Source organism: Mus musculus, chromosome 12 (assembly GCF_000001635.26).
Source record: "Mus musculus strain C57BL/6J chromosome 12, GRCm38.p6 C57BL/6J".
NCBI lineage: Eukaryota > Metazoa > Chordata > Mammalia > Rodentia > Muridae > Mus > Mus musculus.
In genome coordinates this window covers 4,922,551-4,938,704 of record NC_000078.6, presented here as the reverse complement: position 1 = coordinate 4,938,704, position 16,154 = coordinate 4,922,551, and the positions used below count along the sequence as shown (strand labels likewise).

The 16,154-nt window shown below is 40.1% G+C and overlaps 1 protein-coding gene across 4 annotated transcripts in view; it reads right to left on the bottom strand.

Moving 5' to 3' along the window:
- The window catches only part of Atad2b (ATPase family, AAA domain containing 2B), a 132,993-nt gene that overhangs the window by 108,692 nt on the left and 8,147 nt on the right, over positions 1 to 16,154 (bottom strand). For 3 of the 4 annotated variants that reach the window (XR_381193.4, XM_006515117.4, NM_001362349.1), the window contains exon 2: positions 1,167 to 1,318. Coding sequence is in view for 3 of the 4 variants with exons in the window: in XM_006515117.4 (XP_006515180.1) it covers positions 1,167 to 1,318 (152 nt within the window). In the remaining variant the exon portion in view is untranslated. The remainder of the gene's footprint in view (positions 1 to 1,166; positions 1,319 to 16,154) is intronic. The other variant, XM_006515116.4, reaches the window with a different exon arrangement.

The window sequence follows — 16,154 nt, the reverse complement described above, 5'->3', positions numbered from 1 at the left end:
AGCACAAATATGGTTCTGTTTTGCTCTAAAGGAGACAGGGTTTACTTAGCCCCTAATTTGTTGCTTATAATGTTGCTTTTAAGAAAAGAGGACTGGGACCTGGCATTGGTGGCACACGCCTTTAATCCCAGAACTTGGGAGGCAGAGGCAGGCGGATTTCTGAGTTCAAGGCCAGCCTGGTCTACAGAGTGAGTTCCAGGACAGCCAAGACTACACAGAGAAACCCTGTCTCGAAAAACCAAAAGAAAAAGAAAGAAAGAAAAGAGGACTGGGGATGTGTTCAATTCTCAGCATTGCTTAACCTATAGCTCCACCCCCCAGCCCAACTACCACTGCCTCACCAGGAGATAGAGGCAAAAGGAAAACAAAACTTTCAAGCAATTCAAGTACCTGACTATAATAATCATTAACATCTCTCTCTTTATGAAGAAGATCCAGGCACTCTTGAGAGGTAGAAAGATCCAGAGTTCAATGCCAAACATGCTACATAACAAATTCTAGGCTAGCCTAGGCTATATGAGACTCTGTATCATAGATAGATGGATGGATGGATGGGTGCATAGAAGCATAGATAGATACTTAGATACCTAGATACATAGGTAGGTAGGTACATACACACATACATACACAGACAGACAGACAGACAGACAGACAGACAGACAGACAAGCAAAGACTAGTGAAATGTCTTTGTGGATAAAAGCCCTTGCCATCAAACCTGACCTAATTTGAGCCCCAAGATCTGCAAGATGAAAGAAGAGGATAGACTCCTGTAAGTTGTCCTTTAACCTCCCAGGCCCTACTATAATGCACTTTTGCATATACATATTACACATACAAATTAAATAAATGCTTTAAAAAGTAGAGCTAAGATGGAACTCAGAATTATAACTACCCATGTACATTCAAGACCCATCAAAATCCCTATTCTTTTGGTAACAATAGTTTCTGGCACATGCTATTTTACATGTCTTTATAAAACAAACACATTTTACAGCATATTTGGAAAAATAAAATTACAGAAAGTTTAAAATAAGTCTAGTATCAATTATGAATATACATGAGTTAAGACACTTTCATTTAGAAAGAAAATTAACATCATTGCCAGCCCTAAATCATAGCAAACAATCCATGTATTCATGAAAAAACAGACACAATGAGTCCTCACCTGGTCTGACCAGATGGTATGTTCCATTCTTCTCGCTGACCAGTACTTCGTGATTTTGATTTGTCTTTGCAAACAGAATCCGGCTGTTTCAAAGTGCGTTTGGCTGGAGGAGATACGTGGCTATCACTTAAGCTTCCGTCAACTTCAGCCTTCTGAAAGACAATAAAAATGTATGTACTGGGGCTGGCAAGATGGCTCAGTGGGTAAGAGCACTGACTGTTCTTCCAAAGGTCCTGAGTTCAAATCCCAGAAACCACATGGTGGCTCACAATCACCCATAATGAGACCGAAACCCTCTTCTAGTGTGTTTGAAAACAGCAACATTGTATTTATTTATAATAATAAATAAATCTTTGGGCTGGAGTGAGCATGACTGACCAGAGCGAACTGGATTGGCCAGAGCAAGCAGAAATCCTAAAATTCAATTTCCAACAACCACATGAAGGCTCACAACCATTTGTATAGCTATAGTGTACTTGTATACATAAAATAAATAAATAAATCTTTTTAAAAAGTGTGTATTATTCCTATCAAGATTAATATGCTTAGATAATAATGTTTTGTTTTAATTTATATATAAGGAATTTGAACTAACCTTTAAACACTGTCTCAAAAAATTAAAAAGAAAAAGGAGAAAGAAAAGAAAAGGATTATGAGTGCTTGAGGTACACAGACGTATCTCTCTGTGACATGATGCCTCAGACTCGCCCAAACACTCCACTACTCAACTCCCAAAGCAAGGACACTTTTTCTAACAAGGACCCTTCCAATGTAGGAAATTCTAACACATAGCCAAGCCAATCAAATTCTGCCAAGTTTCTCCACAACATCTCAAGTCCAAGATCCTACCCATGAGCTAACTCACTCACTGCAGTCAGATCTCTCCCTTCAGTTTGCAGCAAAGCGTCAGGCTTTGCTTCTCTTTAACAGCCTTGACTGTAAGAATATAGTTTTCAGCCTAGAATGATCGCTCACACCTATAGTCCCACCTCAGAGGCTGAAGCAAAATGTGAAAACTGCCAGAAGGACACAGTTAAGTTCTAGAGCCATACCACAAAACTCTAAAAACAAAACAAGAAATAAAAGGGAAAGGAGATGAGGACGGAGGGAGAGAAAGAGGAATAGAGAGGGAATGAACAGCTTTCATTTGCTAATCCAACCCTCCAGTCTTTGTCTGGGTGGTTTCCTCATAATCTGATTTAGGCCATACATTTTAGAGAGAATGTATGGAAATAATGTTGGGTGCACTAACTCACCCTTCCCCCATCACCTGACCATAATATAGGTCAAGCTGGTACCTGTCAGGTTTTTCCCATCTGTTTCACTATATAATAGTATGATAACTAAACAATATCCTGACTCTGAAGCAAACCTCCACCCAGACCTTGACTGTGACAGTGACCCTTTCTGCAGCTTTACTTGGCATTCTGCTTCAAGGGAAAGTGTCTTCCTTCCCACTAATTTACTCGTTTCTATCAAGTATAACAATCATAACACTTTACTCTTATTTTATTGCTTAAATTAGGTAAGAATTGGCTAAAAGGAGATCCTTAAGAAGTGATTCCTGAAGCAAGCCAGTAAGGAGCATCCCTCTGCATTAGCTCCTGCTCCCTGACCTGCTTGAGGTCCAGTCCTGACGACCTTGGTGATGTGCGAGTAAGTGTAAGCTGAAGAAACCTTTTCGTCTCTCTCACCGGCCCCCCTCCATCGTTTTGATTTTTTGTTTTGTTTGTTTTCGAGACAGGGTTTCTCTATATAGCCTTGGCTGTCCTAGAACTCACTCTGTAGACCAGACTGGCCTCGAACTCAGGAATCTGCCTGTCTCTGACTCCCAAGTGCTGGGATTAAAGGCATGTGCCACCACTGCCCGGCTTGAATACTTTTTTTACAGAAGAATTTTCAGGACTCATTTTGTACTTTCTCTTTCTGGCTCTAGAAATAATCATTTCTGCAAAAATCCCTGGTTCCTTTTGGTGAAAGATGGTGTTTAAGAACTAGGGCTGGCCGGTAGTGGTGGCACACGCCTTTAATCCCAGCACTCGGGAGGCAGAGGCAGGCGGATTTCTGAGTTCGAGGCCAGCCTGGTCTACAAAAGTGAGTGCCAGGACAGCCAGGGCTACACAGAGAAACCCTGTCTCGAAAAACCAAAAACAATAACAAAAAAATAACTAGGGCTGGAGAGATGGCTCAGCGGTTAGGAGCACAGACTGTTCTCCCAGAGGTCCTGAGTTCAATTCCCAGCAACCACATGGTGGCTCACAGCCATCTGTAATGGGATCTGAGTCCCTCTTCTGGTGCCTGAAGTCAGTGACAGTGAAGTCACATGCATAAAATAATAAAATAAAACTTTAAAAACAACCAGAACTAAGAACTAGCACTTGGCGCCCTTGCTGTCACTGGAGTCTCAGCCCTCTCAGAAAAGAGCCACACGCATCCGAGCACAGACATAGGCAGATCTACTTGTAAGCCATGGATAAATAGTGAAAGACGAAAGACGTGGACTTATCCCAATCCTGCTACTATCTATCCCATATCCTAACTCCACCCGTTCTTTTCTTCATCTACATTTATAAAGCCTTCTCAGATATAACCTTGGCTTCCACTATAATCAATACATTTATTTAACCAAGCATAGTGGCTCATACCTATAATCCCAACACCTAGGAAAAAAAGCAGGAAAAGAACCAGAGGCTGGGCATGGAGATATACACTTGTAATCCCAGCATGTGGAAGGTTGAGCCAGGTAGATCAGGAGTTCAAGACTATCTATATATATCTTCCTTTCCTACATGAGATCTGGTCTCAACAACAAAATGGCCCTAGGTTTGATCTGCAGCACCACAAACAAAGGAAAAGGTATCATATGCTGTTCTAGATAAGCATTTTCCAAGGCATATATAAGCAGGAGCAATATGTCCAACATAAAAATACTTGAGAAAACCTAAATCTGGGCATAGGGGACTACTTAGGTCAAGGACAGCCTAGGAAACATGGAGAAACCCTGTCTCAAGAAAAAATAAAAAATCCTTTAGATAATCTAATTGTTTCCTTTTATACACTTAAGAAAATGCATTAAAATTATCCAACTCATAAATGAGTATTTTTCTATTTTCCCAAAGCAAGTTATCTGTATTACACTGGTGATAATGTAGTTATTAGGAGCTGAGACTATAGCTCAATGAGAGTGCTTAGTATCCATGAAGTACCGCCAAAAAAAAAAAAACAGTTACTAGTAAATATACAATTAAATGTGTCCGTGTATCTTCGAAAGACATCTATTTAATAGAAAAATTTCTCCTAGAACTAAATAGAGGCAGCTGGCTTCAAGCTCGTACATCTGCCTGCCTTTGTCATCCAGCTGCTGGGATTCAAGGTATGTGCCACCCTCCCTGGATGCCATCAACTTTTTTTCTTTTAAAATTTTTTACTTTAGTTTTCAACATTTCTTTTTTCCCTTTCTCTCTCCCATATATCCCTCCCTACTCTCCTTCAAATGTTTGGCCTCTTTTTTCACTAACTGTTATTCCTAAATATAACTCACTCAGTCCTTATCTTACTTGTATGTGTGTTTATAGGGCAGACCAGTTGGCAATGGCCTTCCCTGGGGCAGAGCACCTTTCCTGCTCCCATCTTCCCTCAGCTGCCTACAGGGCTCAACTCACTTTAGGCAGTCATGCTGGTGAGACTTGCTGGTGTACCTTCTAGCATTCCTAGAAGACAGAGTTTCACAGCCACCCCCTGATCCTCGACTTACGACTGCCCACTGCCCATTCCCTGAACCTTGTGTAGAAGTGTTTTCTGCACCAAGCTTTCTGGACGGAGCTACACACTCTGTGCATCAATCAGTTGTGCTTTTCTATAGTCATCTCCATCTGTTGCAGAGTGACTACACAAAAAGAAAAGCAATTACAAACTCAATCATAGGACCCCAATATGATAACACGTGCCTGAAATCCTAGCACTTGGGCTACAGCAAGAAAATCACAAATGCAAGGCTAGTCTAGGCTACAAAGTGAGACCCTGTCGAGAGAGAGAGAGAGAGAGAGAGAGAGAGAGAGAATGTTCTTTAAACGGTACAGTAGGCTCTTGCTTTCTCTAACTCGGTCCTTTAACAGAGTAAATACTAAGGTTCTGAGTTAAGTTAACTAGCTAGTCCAAGACCACCTGGCTAATAAGTTACAAAAGAAGAAAAGAAAACCACCTAGGAGCTGGTAATGATAGTAACTATCTTTCATTCACCACTGGGGAGGCAGGAGCAGGTAGGTCTCTCTGAATTTGAGGCCAACCTAGTTCCAGGCCAACCAGTTACATGGTGAAATGTTACCTCCAAAACAAACAATAAAAACAAAAGAGAAAAAAAAAAGGACAAGAAAGAAAGAAAGAAAGAAAGAAAGAAAGAAAAGAAAAGAAAAGAAAAGAAAAGAAAAGAAAAGAAAAGAAAAGAAAGAGGGAGGGAGGGAGGGAGGGAGGGAGGGAGGGAGGGAGCGAGCTAAAATTTTGCCCTTTTATTTCTAAAATAATTTTCTGTATTTGATCTCAGAAACTGCATCCTATTATACTTATGGTCTGTAAAGATTCCTCCTCGACATCCACACTAACAATGCAGTCTGAAGGCCAACAGCACAGGCGTCACCAGTCTGGGAGGTATGAGTGCTTCATCTCTATAAGAGGGAGGAAGCTATTATGTACCATAGTCTAAAGTAATTACTGAGAAGAAATGCCTTATCCTCTAAGCTCAGGTATACTGTAATACCTATAAGCTACTGTATCAATTTAGATAGCATAAGTCAGCAATATTCCTTCTTTTTCTTTGATAGGGGGGGTCTCACTATGTAGCTCTTGCTGTCCTGGAACTCTCTGTAGACTAGGCTGACCTCAAACTCAGAGAGCTGCCTGCCTCTGCCTCCCAAGTGCTGGGACTCACATCCTGCCAGCATTATTCCTTCTAATCAAATCCTATCACTCACCATTTAAGACTCTTTTTTACATTAAATCTTCCTGAAAAGGCTCTAACCTAAACTACTGTACCTTCCTAATTTATATATCATAATTTCACAAGCTTATTTGACCAAGTTCTTTTTCTGCAAGTACTGATCTGTTGCAAACAAAATTCTGAAGACAAGTACTATGTTCTAAGGAATTAAACATAACAAAAAAAAAGTAAATTTTTGAAGGATACAATTTTTACGTAATCTGTCCATATAATTTTCTAAATATCAAGCTTTTAGGAGCCCTTCTAGTTCCACAATTAAGAAGTTCTAGGCCATGATGACCTTTAATCCCAACACCCTGGAGGCAGAGAAGCAGGGGAAGCGGCAGAGTAGGGATGTATTGTATGAAAGAATAAAAAATAAAAAGAAATAGAAAAAAGAAAATAAAGATTCTTTACAAAAAAAAAAAAAGTTTTGCTAGACATGGTAATATATGCCTTTATTCCCAGCACTCAGGAGGCAGAGGCAGGCAGTATCCTTTTTTTTTTTTGTTTGTTTTTTTAAACATTTTTTTAAAGATTTATTTATTTTTATTATATGTAAGTACACGGTAGCTGTCTTCAGACACTCCAGAAGAGGGAGTCAGATCTCCTTAAGGATGGTTGTGAGCCACCATGTGGTTGCTGGGATTTGAACTTCCTACCCTCAGAAGAGCAGTCGGGTGCTCTTACCCACTGAGCCATCTCACCAGCCCTCTTTTTGTTTTTATTTTTGTTTTTGTTGTTTGTTTTGGAGGTAACATTTCACCATGTAACTGGTTGGCCTGGTACTAGGTTGGCCTCAAATTCAGAGAGACCTACCTGCTCCTGCCTCCCCAGTGGTGAATGAAAGATAGTTACTATCATTACCAGCTAGCTCCTAGGTGGTTTTCTTTTTTTCTTTTGTAAGTTAATAGCCAGGTGATCTTGGACTAGCTAGTTAACTCAGAACCTTAGTATCTCTGAGTTGGAGGCCAGCCTGAACTACAGAGTAATTTCTGGGCTACACAGAGAAACAAAACAAAACAAAAGCTTCTTTCAAACTGTTGTCCAAATACCAACTGCATCAGAGCCTACCTACATTAGTCATCATAGACTATAACCTGCTCAACTAGAATCTCTGGAGGTGGAGGGATCTAATAAGGCCTTCAACTGATTCTCAATATGCAAGTTTGAGGGTATCATCTGGGGTGCAGTACCCCAACTTACGCACTAGACCTACATTTTCACTTTTTTTTCCATGAGAGGGTTTCGACATGGACATACTAAAGACCAGACCTCAGCATAAACACTACAAAAAGGTTCCTCCTTACAAAAGAATCTAAGGATTTAAGTAATACAAATAACCAGATCTAAACAGGTAGAAAATAATTATTTTAACACCATTTAATTATCTTCAAGGTTTGGGAAAGCTTTTATCTACAAACCTGATACTGACAATTTACCTTTAATAGGCTGGTCATAATACTCAACCTTAGCTTTTCATCTTCAAAGCACTTTGCTAGCTAATTATGACCTAACCCTTTGAGGGTAGGTGTTACTAGTTTCATGACAAAGATATTTCAGAGAGATTACGCAATCTACCCACAGCCATTTAGCAATCTGTCAGAGTAATTACAATCCAAGAGTAGGAAAATATCTTAGACTAAAAAAATAAATTCAATTAGCAAACACTTATTGAAAATCTAGTATGGACAGATGACATTAAGAGAAGGAGTAAAAATGACATACTTGAAATCAATACAATTCATTGGGTTGATAGAGTCACAACACTGATATAAATATTTATAATAGCAAAAAATTCTCAGAAAAATTAAAAACCAGAAATAATTAAAAGAGACAAAATAATTATTAGTAGAGACAAAGGTTCCACAGTTAGATCAAATAGTCTATAGGTATGAACAGTCTTTTCCAATTTCCTTAGTAAGACCACCTTTTAGTCTACCTTTTAAGGGGGTGGGGAACAACTAGCATATTCCAGGACTCATTACAAAGCTCAATAAAAAATGCAGCTGCTCCTTTTTTCCCCCTTTTATTTGTTTTTAAAAAAATGCACAGAGGTAGCAGTTACCGTGATTGCAGAAAACCAAACTGGATTGCTCTTTATTTACTTGGAACAGCCGTTGTCTACCAAGTCCTGAAACTGCAGGCATAGAAGATGTCCTGAATGTCCCTCAAACATCCCAAAAGCAGTGCTTCCTTACACTGTTTCTAAACAATCGTTATAAAATCATGTCCAAGCACACAAAGACATGCAAGTGACAAGTGGCCAGAAGGTACAGAAAAACAGAAACAATCTGCAATCACGTAGATGCACCTCTTCCGACAGAATTCTCTGGATGATAGTTTTTGCTTTATTTATTTATTTATTTATTTATTTATTTATTTATTTATTTAAATTGGGTATTTCATTTACATTTCCAATGCTATCCCAAAAGTCCCCCATCCGCTCCCCCACCCACTCCCCCACCCACCCACTCCCACTTCTTGCCCCTGGCGTTCCCCTGTACTGAGACAGATAAAGTTTGCACAACCAATGGGCCTCTCTTTCCACTGATGGCCAACTAGGCCATCTTCTGATTCATATGCAGCTAGAGACACGAGTGAAAATGAAAAAGGAGTGTCATGACACAAGGTTCTAAGCTTGATCTTAAATAGTAGTGGGCAGTAGGAACAGATACTACACATTGAGAACTGTGACTGAGTAGAGAAACTACCATAGATCTGGAAGCTCATGTCAACCCCACATGGAACACTACCACTATGAATCCAAAACTGTAAAGACTCTTGAAAGTGGAAGGACATATGGTCTTAAATGCAGACACTTAGCAGCTCTCATCTCCACTAATTTCCTCCTTCCACACCATTTACTACATACCTATTCTTGTTTGATATACTAAAGATTATAAGGGATGTGGCAGTCCCTACCTTTCAAGAAAGTTAAAACCTAACATGTAGGTATATAAAAACTTAAGTGCTGAGACTACTGAAGAGTGGGGGTAGTTTTATTTAGACTCTTTGTAGAACAAATCTATAAAAATTAAAATACAGATCAAGCAAGATGTCTCAGCAGGGGCTGGAGAGATGGCTCATCGGTTAAGAGCACTGACTGTTCTTCCAGAGGTCCTGAGTTCAAATCCCAGCAACCACATGATAGCTCATAACCATCTGTAATGGGATCTGATGCCCTCTTCTGGTGTGTCTGGTATATTCATATAAATAAAATAAAGTCTTTAAAAAAAAAAAAAAAAGCTGTCTCAACAGAAGAACTGCTTGCTTCAAAAACCTGGCAGGACCCAAGTAAAGATAAAAGGATAGGATGGACGACAAAGTTGTCCTTTGGCCTCCACATGCACACTGTGGCACATGTGCCCTACATATACCCACCCACACCCACACACACACACACACACACACACACACACTTTTAACTAAAATAAAAACGGAGATTTCACTTGCCCTGAAAGAGAGAAAGATGGTAGCACATACGAGTAATACCCACCACAGGGATGCAGAAGCAACAAGATCACCTTCAGTTCAAGGTCAACGTCTTCTACACAAAATTCCAAAACAACCCAACATTACCTAGCAAGACCCTGACTCATAAAAAGGGGCAGGAGACAAAGCAGACACCTAGGCTCACAAAGTTATGGGATACCTTTTTGGATGTAGAAGCTATTGAAGACAGCCTGGCCACTGTGAGCTGGATGAAGCTGTGCGCTCCAGCAAATGACCGGCCCTGGCAGAGTGCTCCCAGGACTTCTATGGTGGTCACTCCCCTGGACAGTGCTCAGGGACAGCCAAATGGGTGCTAGCCAGCCTTCCCAGTAACTGCATCAAGCAGAACTACAAGAGGTCATCTGTTTCCTTACACGCATATCCAGTGAATCTTGACCTTTCCCAACCTACCTTGTACCCTGGGCCATGCCCCCACCAAGCCAAACAGGGACTGTATCTTCATGGCTGATCTCTTCCCAGCTACAAAGTCCCCTGCTGCAACCAACTCCCAGCTCTACTTAAAAGAACTCAGGGTCACTTCTCAGCACCCACATAAAAGTCTCACAACCATAAGTAACTCCAGTTCCAGGGATTCAATGCCCTCCCTCAGCCCTCATAGGCACCAAGCACACAAACAGCACACATACAGACTTCCAGGCAAACATTCATAGAAATTCTCTGCTACTTCAGAGACACAAAGAGCACTTAAGCCCAGGAATTCAAGACCAGCCTGGACAAAACAGCTAGACTCCATGTCGGAGAAAGAAAACAGATGGGCGAAATACAAAATTAAACAAACTCTATGTGTATACAAGGTCAAAAATAAATAGTAACCCCCCCCCCATCATGGAATAAAAACTTTAAAGCTAGCCAGGCGGTGGTGGCACATGCCTTTAATCCCAGCATTTGGGAGGCAGAGGCAGGTGGATTTCTAAGTTCGAGGCCAGCCTGGTCTACAAAGTGAGTTCCAGGACAGCCAGGGCTACACAGAGAAACCCTGTCTAAAGAAAAAAAAAACTTTAAACCTGAGCTGGACATAGTTCAGTGGATCAAACTGCTTGCTGCAAAAGCATGATAGCCTGAATTTAAATGCCCTAACACTCCCATCAAAAAGCATAACCACATGTACCTGCAAGGCCAGCACAGTGGTGGAAGGTAGAGGAGCAGACACAGCAAAAGTGCCAGAGCTTCACTACCACCAGCCTAGCCAGAACACAGGGAGTCGAGGTTCAGTGAGACTCCTTCTCTCATGAAAGAGGTGGAGAGTGACAGAGGGACACACAATGTTCTCTTCTGACCTACTCATGTATACTTGTGGTCATAGACACCTGTGTGTAGGTTCACACACACAAAATCAATAGTCTGGAAAACTTTGGAAAAAAAGAAAAAAATAGTGACTTCAACAACAAAAAATGAAGAGGGTTGGAGGAAACTTAACTGTCAGTTTATAAACAAAATCAAAATAAAATTAATATGGATATAATAAGTTGCTCAAGGCCAGTAATTAAAGAAACAATGTTAAATATCTAAATACCAGTAGAAATGTGGAAATACAAGAACTTTTATACACTACTCTGAGACAGACAAAACAGAAAATCTGGAGTAGCCATTATTTTTAGTACAGGCATTCTCTACTTATTTCTTTCTTTTTTTTTTTTTTTTTTTTTTTTTTTGGTTTTTTGAGACAGGGTTTTTCTGTGTTGCCCTGGCTGTCCTGGAACTCTAGACCAGGCTGGCCTCGAACTCAGAAATCCGCCTGCCTCTGCCTCCCGAGTGCTGGGATTAAAGGCGTGCGCCACCACGCCCGGCACTACTTATTTCTAGATCTCTCACAACACTATTCCCATACCAAATCTACAAGAGGCACTGTTTATATAAAGGTTTTAATTGGAGCAGTACTGATGCATTGTAAGTACTCACTCAGGACTTGAAAGTGTGTGGTTAAATGCAGTGTGTACATAAAGGCGACAGCAATCAGACATTGACTATATGTATCCACAACCACTCAGGGGCTGAAAATAAAGAGTTAAAAACTAAAATGAGCTCTAGAACTAAATATTACTCATATAAAGTTATGTATGTGCACCTGTTCATATCTCATATTCAACTGAGTGTTGAGGACACCGATCTTCCTTCTGGCACAAGCACAGACTGACTGCAGGCAAATAATGGTCACCCCACCTAGTAAGCACTGTTTTCCATAACCTAAAAGACCAGGCTTTATTAAAAAGATAAATACCTCATTATTTTTTAACTGTGCTAATATAGCAGATTTCCAATGAAATATTAACCACAAAGATGTGCTAACTCCCAACGAGAGCAAAAGATAATGAAATATATGCATGAAAATATTCTAATGAGGGATGTAGCTCAGTTAGTAGAATGTTTGCCTAGTATGCATGAGGCACTGGATTTGATGCTCAGCACTGTATGAATTAGGTGTGGCACTCCAATAGCTATATAATATAGCAAGATTATAGCCCCATTTAAAAAACAAAAAAACCTAAATAAAAAGTCCTAATGAAACCTACTACTTTGTATGTTAACCTAAAAATAAAAATAACAAAAATAAAAGCCAGGGTAGTGGTGCCTACCATTCTCCCAGCACCCAGAAAGCAAAGACAAGTAGATCTCTGGAGGCAGGTTCACATAGTAAAATCCAGGCCAGTCAGGGCTGTATAGACTCTTTAGAATAACAACAACAATAATAATAATAATAATAATAATAATAATAATAATATTTTTTTAAAACCTTCTTATATAAATTACTTAGGGATTATCATCATTTATCAAGGTAGATATTTATAAACTAATTATACTAAATAGTGGAACTTTGTAAAAATGACTTTACAATTTCTATTACATTTTCAACCTGTGACTTTTTTACTCAAATTTTCTTCTAACAGTACATAAAGCTCAGACACGGGGGCTGGAGAGATGGCTCAGCGGTTAAGAGCGCTGACTGCTCTTCTGAAGGTCCTGAGTTCAAATCCCAGCAACAACATGGTGGCTCACAACCATCTGTAATGAGATCTGTCACCCTCTTCTGGTGTGTCTGAAAACAGCTACAGTGTACTTAGATATAATAAATAAATAAATATTAAAAAAAAAAGCTCAGACACTAAAATATTAAAAATCCAAAACTTTAGCCAGAACCAAATATGATCCCACTTAAAGCAAAAGGATTTCCCAGTTCAAGTCTAGCTTGAGACTTAGACACAGCAAGACACTGTCTCAAAATCAAATAGGTAAGTACATCTAAAGAGGAAAATTGGGAAGTTGTAACGCTTTGTAAAGAGATTAGTTTTAAACTATACTTTATTCTTTACATTTGTCTACCATGTGTACATGTGTGTGGTGTGTACATGTGTGTGGTGTGTGTGTGGAGCTCAGAGGACTACTCGTAGGAGTTGGTTCTCCCGCTCCATCATGCAGATTTCAGTCATCAAACCCAGGCCACCAGGCTTAGTGACTTGACCTTTACCCTAGAAGCCATCAACAGCCCATATACTAGCTATGGACTATATTTTCCTTTATCTTTTTGAAGACCAAATATTTAATAAGTGATTCAATTTTATTAATCATCTTAAGTACTTTAAAAAAGGTTGGCTAGCTCTAGAGATTTTTGCAATAAATAAAAATATTTACACAAAGCCGGGTGTGGTGGCGCACGCCTTTAATCTCAGCGCTCGGGAGGTGGAGGCAGGCGGATTTCTGAGTTCGAGGCCAGCCTGGTCTACAAAGTGAATTCCAGGATAGCCAGGGCTACACAGAGAAACCCTGTTTGGAAAAACAAAAAACAAAAAAAAAAAATTAACACAAGAACTTTAATTTTTCTATTTCTCTGAAATTACATTTCTACGAAAAATAAAACTGAGGGCTGACAGGTTTTTAAAGTAACTTGAAAATCCAAAGTCCAAAAGTACTCCATTCACTGCCTCTCAAATATTCTTAAGGCAAAACCAGGTCACACTAAGCTCACTAACGGTGATATGCAAAAAGACTTAGCACGTGAAAGTAATGTCTGTAACCAAAAGCCCCTGTCAATTCCCTACAACAGTACTACTTTATTTCCTCACTTCAATCGAACTTGCCAATAAATGAGCTATTCAAGACTTTAAAGACCTAGACAGAGATAAGAACGAGTATAAAATTCTGACACGGTGATTAGGCAAACAATTTCCAGGTGCTTTTGGCCCATCCAAAACCCATGCACGAACTGAGTGTTCAAGTGGTAACTCTAAAAGGCTGCTAAGTTATCCAAATAAATGTAGACAGAAGGCACCAGATTTCAAAGAAGGGTTAATTATATTTTTATAGTATGTACTTTTCTCCCTCCCACTAGGCTTTAAAAATTAAGAGGCATAGATTTTGTGGTATAACTACCTACCTCATCCCAAGCACTTGGCTGGAGTCTGGAGACTTCAATAGTCATAACATCCAAGAACGACACTGTACAATTCCAGGAGGGGCAACTCACGCAGACTATATTGTGAATGGGACCTCAACTTGCAGAATACATCAGTCAAGGTAATGTACGCTTAGCATCCCAGCTCCCTGGGAAGCTGAGATAGAGTACAAATTCAAGAACAGCCTAAGCAACACAGAAGACTGGATCTCCTTTGAAACTACATCTCAACAACAGAGAACATGAAAGAATTCCATCAAAACATTCAGAAGGTAGAATCCAGAACTATAATTGAACTTATCTATGTCAGAAGCAACTCACTCTGTTTTCTCATACGCCTATCACATATACATTCATAGTTCTTAATGTAGGGGCTACATTTCACTTGTCCTCATTTTTTTTTCTTTTTTTGTTTTGTTTTGTTTTGTAATTCTCTTTAATCTTTTTTTTACAGTTAGTCATTACCGCCTTCCAGGCTGCCCTACCACAGACAGTACCTCATTCCACTTCTTCTCTCCCACCCCCACCCCACCAGGCCTCTCCACTCCCTGGGGCCTCAAGTCTCTCCAGGGTTAGGTGAATCTTCTCTCACTGAGGCCAGAACAGGCAGTCCTCTGCTGTATATGTGTCAGGCATGTCCTCTATTCTTAAAGCACTGGATTTTCATTTCACAAAATAGGCCAGCTCGTCAAATTACTATTCATTCAACCATTAGCAGATACAGTGAGCATCTTGTTTATGTCACATGTTGGAGTAGGTCCTGAATGGAGGAATTAATAGGAAAATAAAGTGCCTGCCCTCATGATGCCTACAGCCAATTTTCCTACAGTCTAAAGGTACTAGGTACATGGTCTATAGTTAGTTATTGAAAGGGCTATGGCAGAAGTTCAAGGCCAACCTAGTCAACATAGCAAGATCTCTTCTGAAAGAGAAAGAAGACCTAAAAAGAAACCTCCCCCTCCCTACCCGACCCCTCACCCCTTGGAGACAGGGTTTCTTCTGTGTAGTCTTGGCTGTCCTGGAACTTCCTATGTAGACCAGCCTGGCCTTGAACTCACAGAGATCTGTCTGCCTCTGCCTCCCATGTGCTGGGATTAAAGGCACACAACCACCGCTGCCTGTCCTAAAAGGGGCCTTTTTTATTGTTGGTTTGGTGTTTGTCTATTCATTTGTGTATTGCTTTTTTGGGAGGGTTTTGGTCTGTGACCCATGATGGCCTAGATCTCACTGTATAGCCAGCCCAGGCTGGCCTCAAACTCAAACAACCTTCTTCCCTCAACCTCCACAGTGCTAGGATTACAGGAATGAGCCATCATATGCAGTTACTTAGAGAATGACTTTAAGCAAAATCTATATCTTATCTCCAGATAAGTACAAAACAATAAGAAAAACACTACCAGCATATGCATAACTCAAGAGCACCATAAGTTTAGAATCTGACAGCAGCATACACTCAAACTATTTAAACACCAATACAAACTACAACCTGACATCCTATCTAAGATCAATTATACATAATGAAGGCATCTAGGTTGGGGTGGCAGGGTGTTTCAGAACAGAGTATGCGCTCAGCATAAGCAGAATCTGATACTTTTTCTTGGTTTTGTTTGTTTTATTTTTGAGCCAGGTTCTATGATCCAGACTAGCATCAAACTGCTAAGGTTGATCTCACTGCTGGAAGCACAGTTATGCAGAACCATGCCCAGGCTCCCTAGTCCATACACTCGCGCATGTGCACCCACCCACCCCTTGGTTTTCTAAGACAGGTTCTCACTATGCAGCAGCTCCAAATGGTTATAAACTCACTCTGTACCCTCGGCTGGTAATCCTTCTGCCTCAGTCTCTCTCTCAAGTGCCCAAATTTACAGGCATATGTTACTATTGCCAGCTATCGCTTACATTTCAAGTTAACACATACACCACATACACTTTCTCCACCAGTTTTGTACTCCCATATAACAGTTTATCCAAAAATCATTACATCTTTCCTCCCAGGTAAAGCATTTTGCCCAAAATTCTCTCCAAGGAAGGAAACATAAAATTGTAAAATATTCCTACTGTAAAACCCAATACCTAATATCAAGACATAAACTCAAATTGGCTGGGCACATAA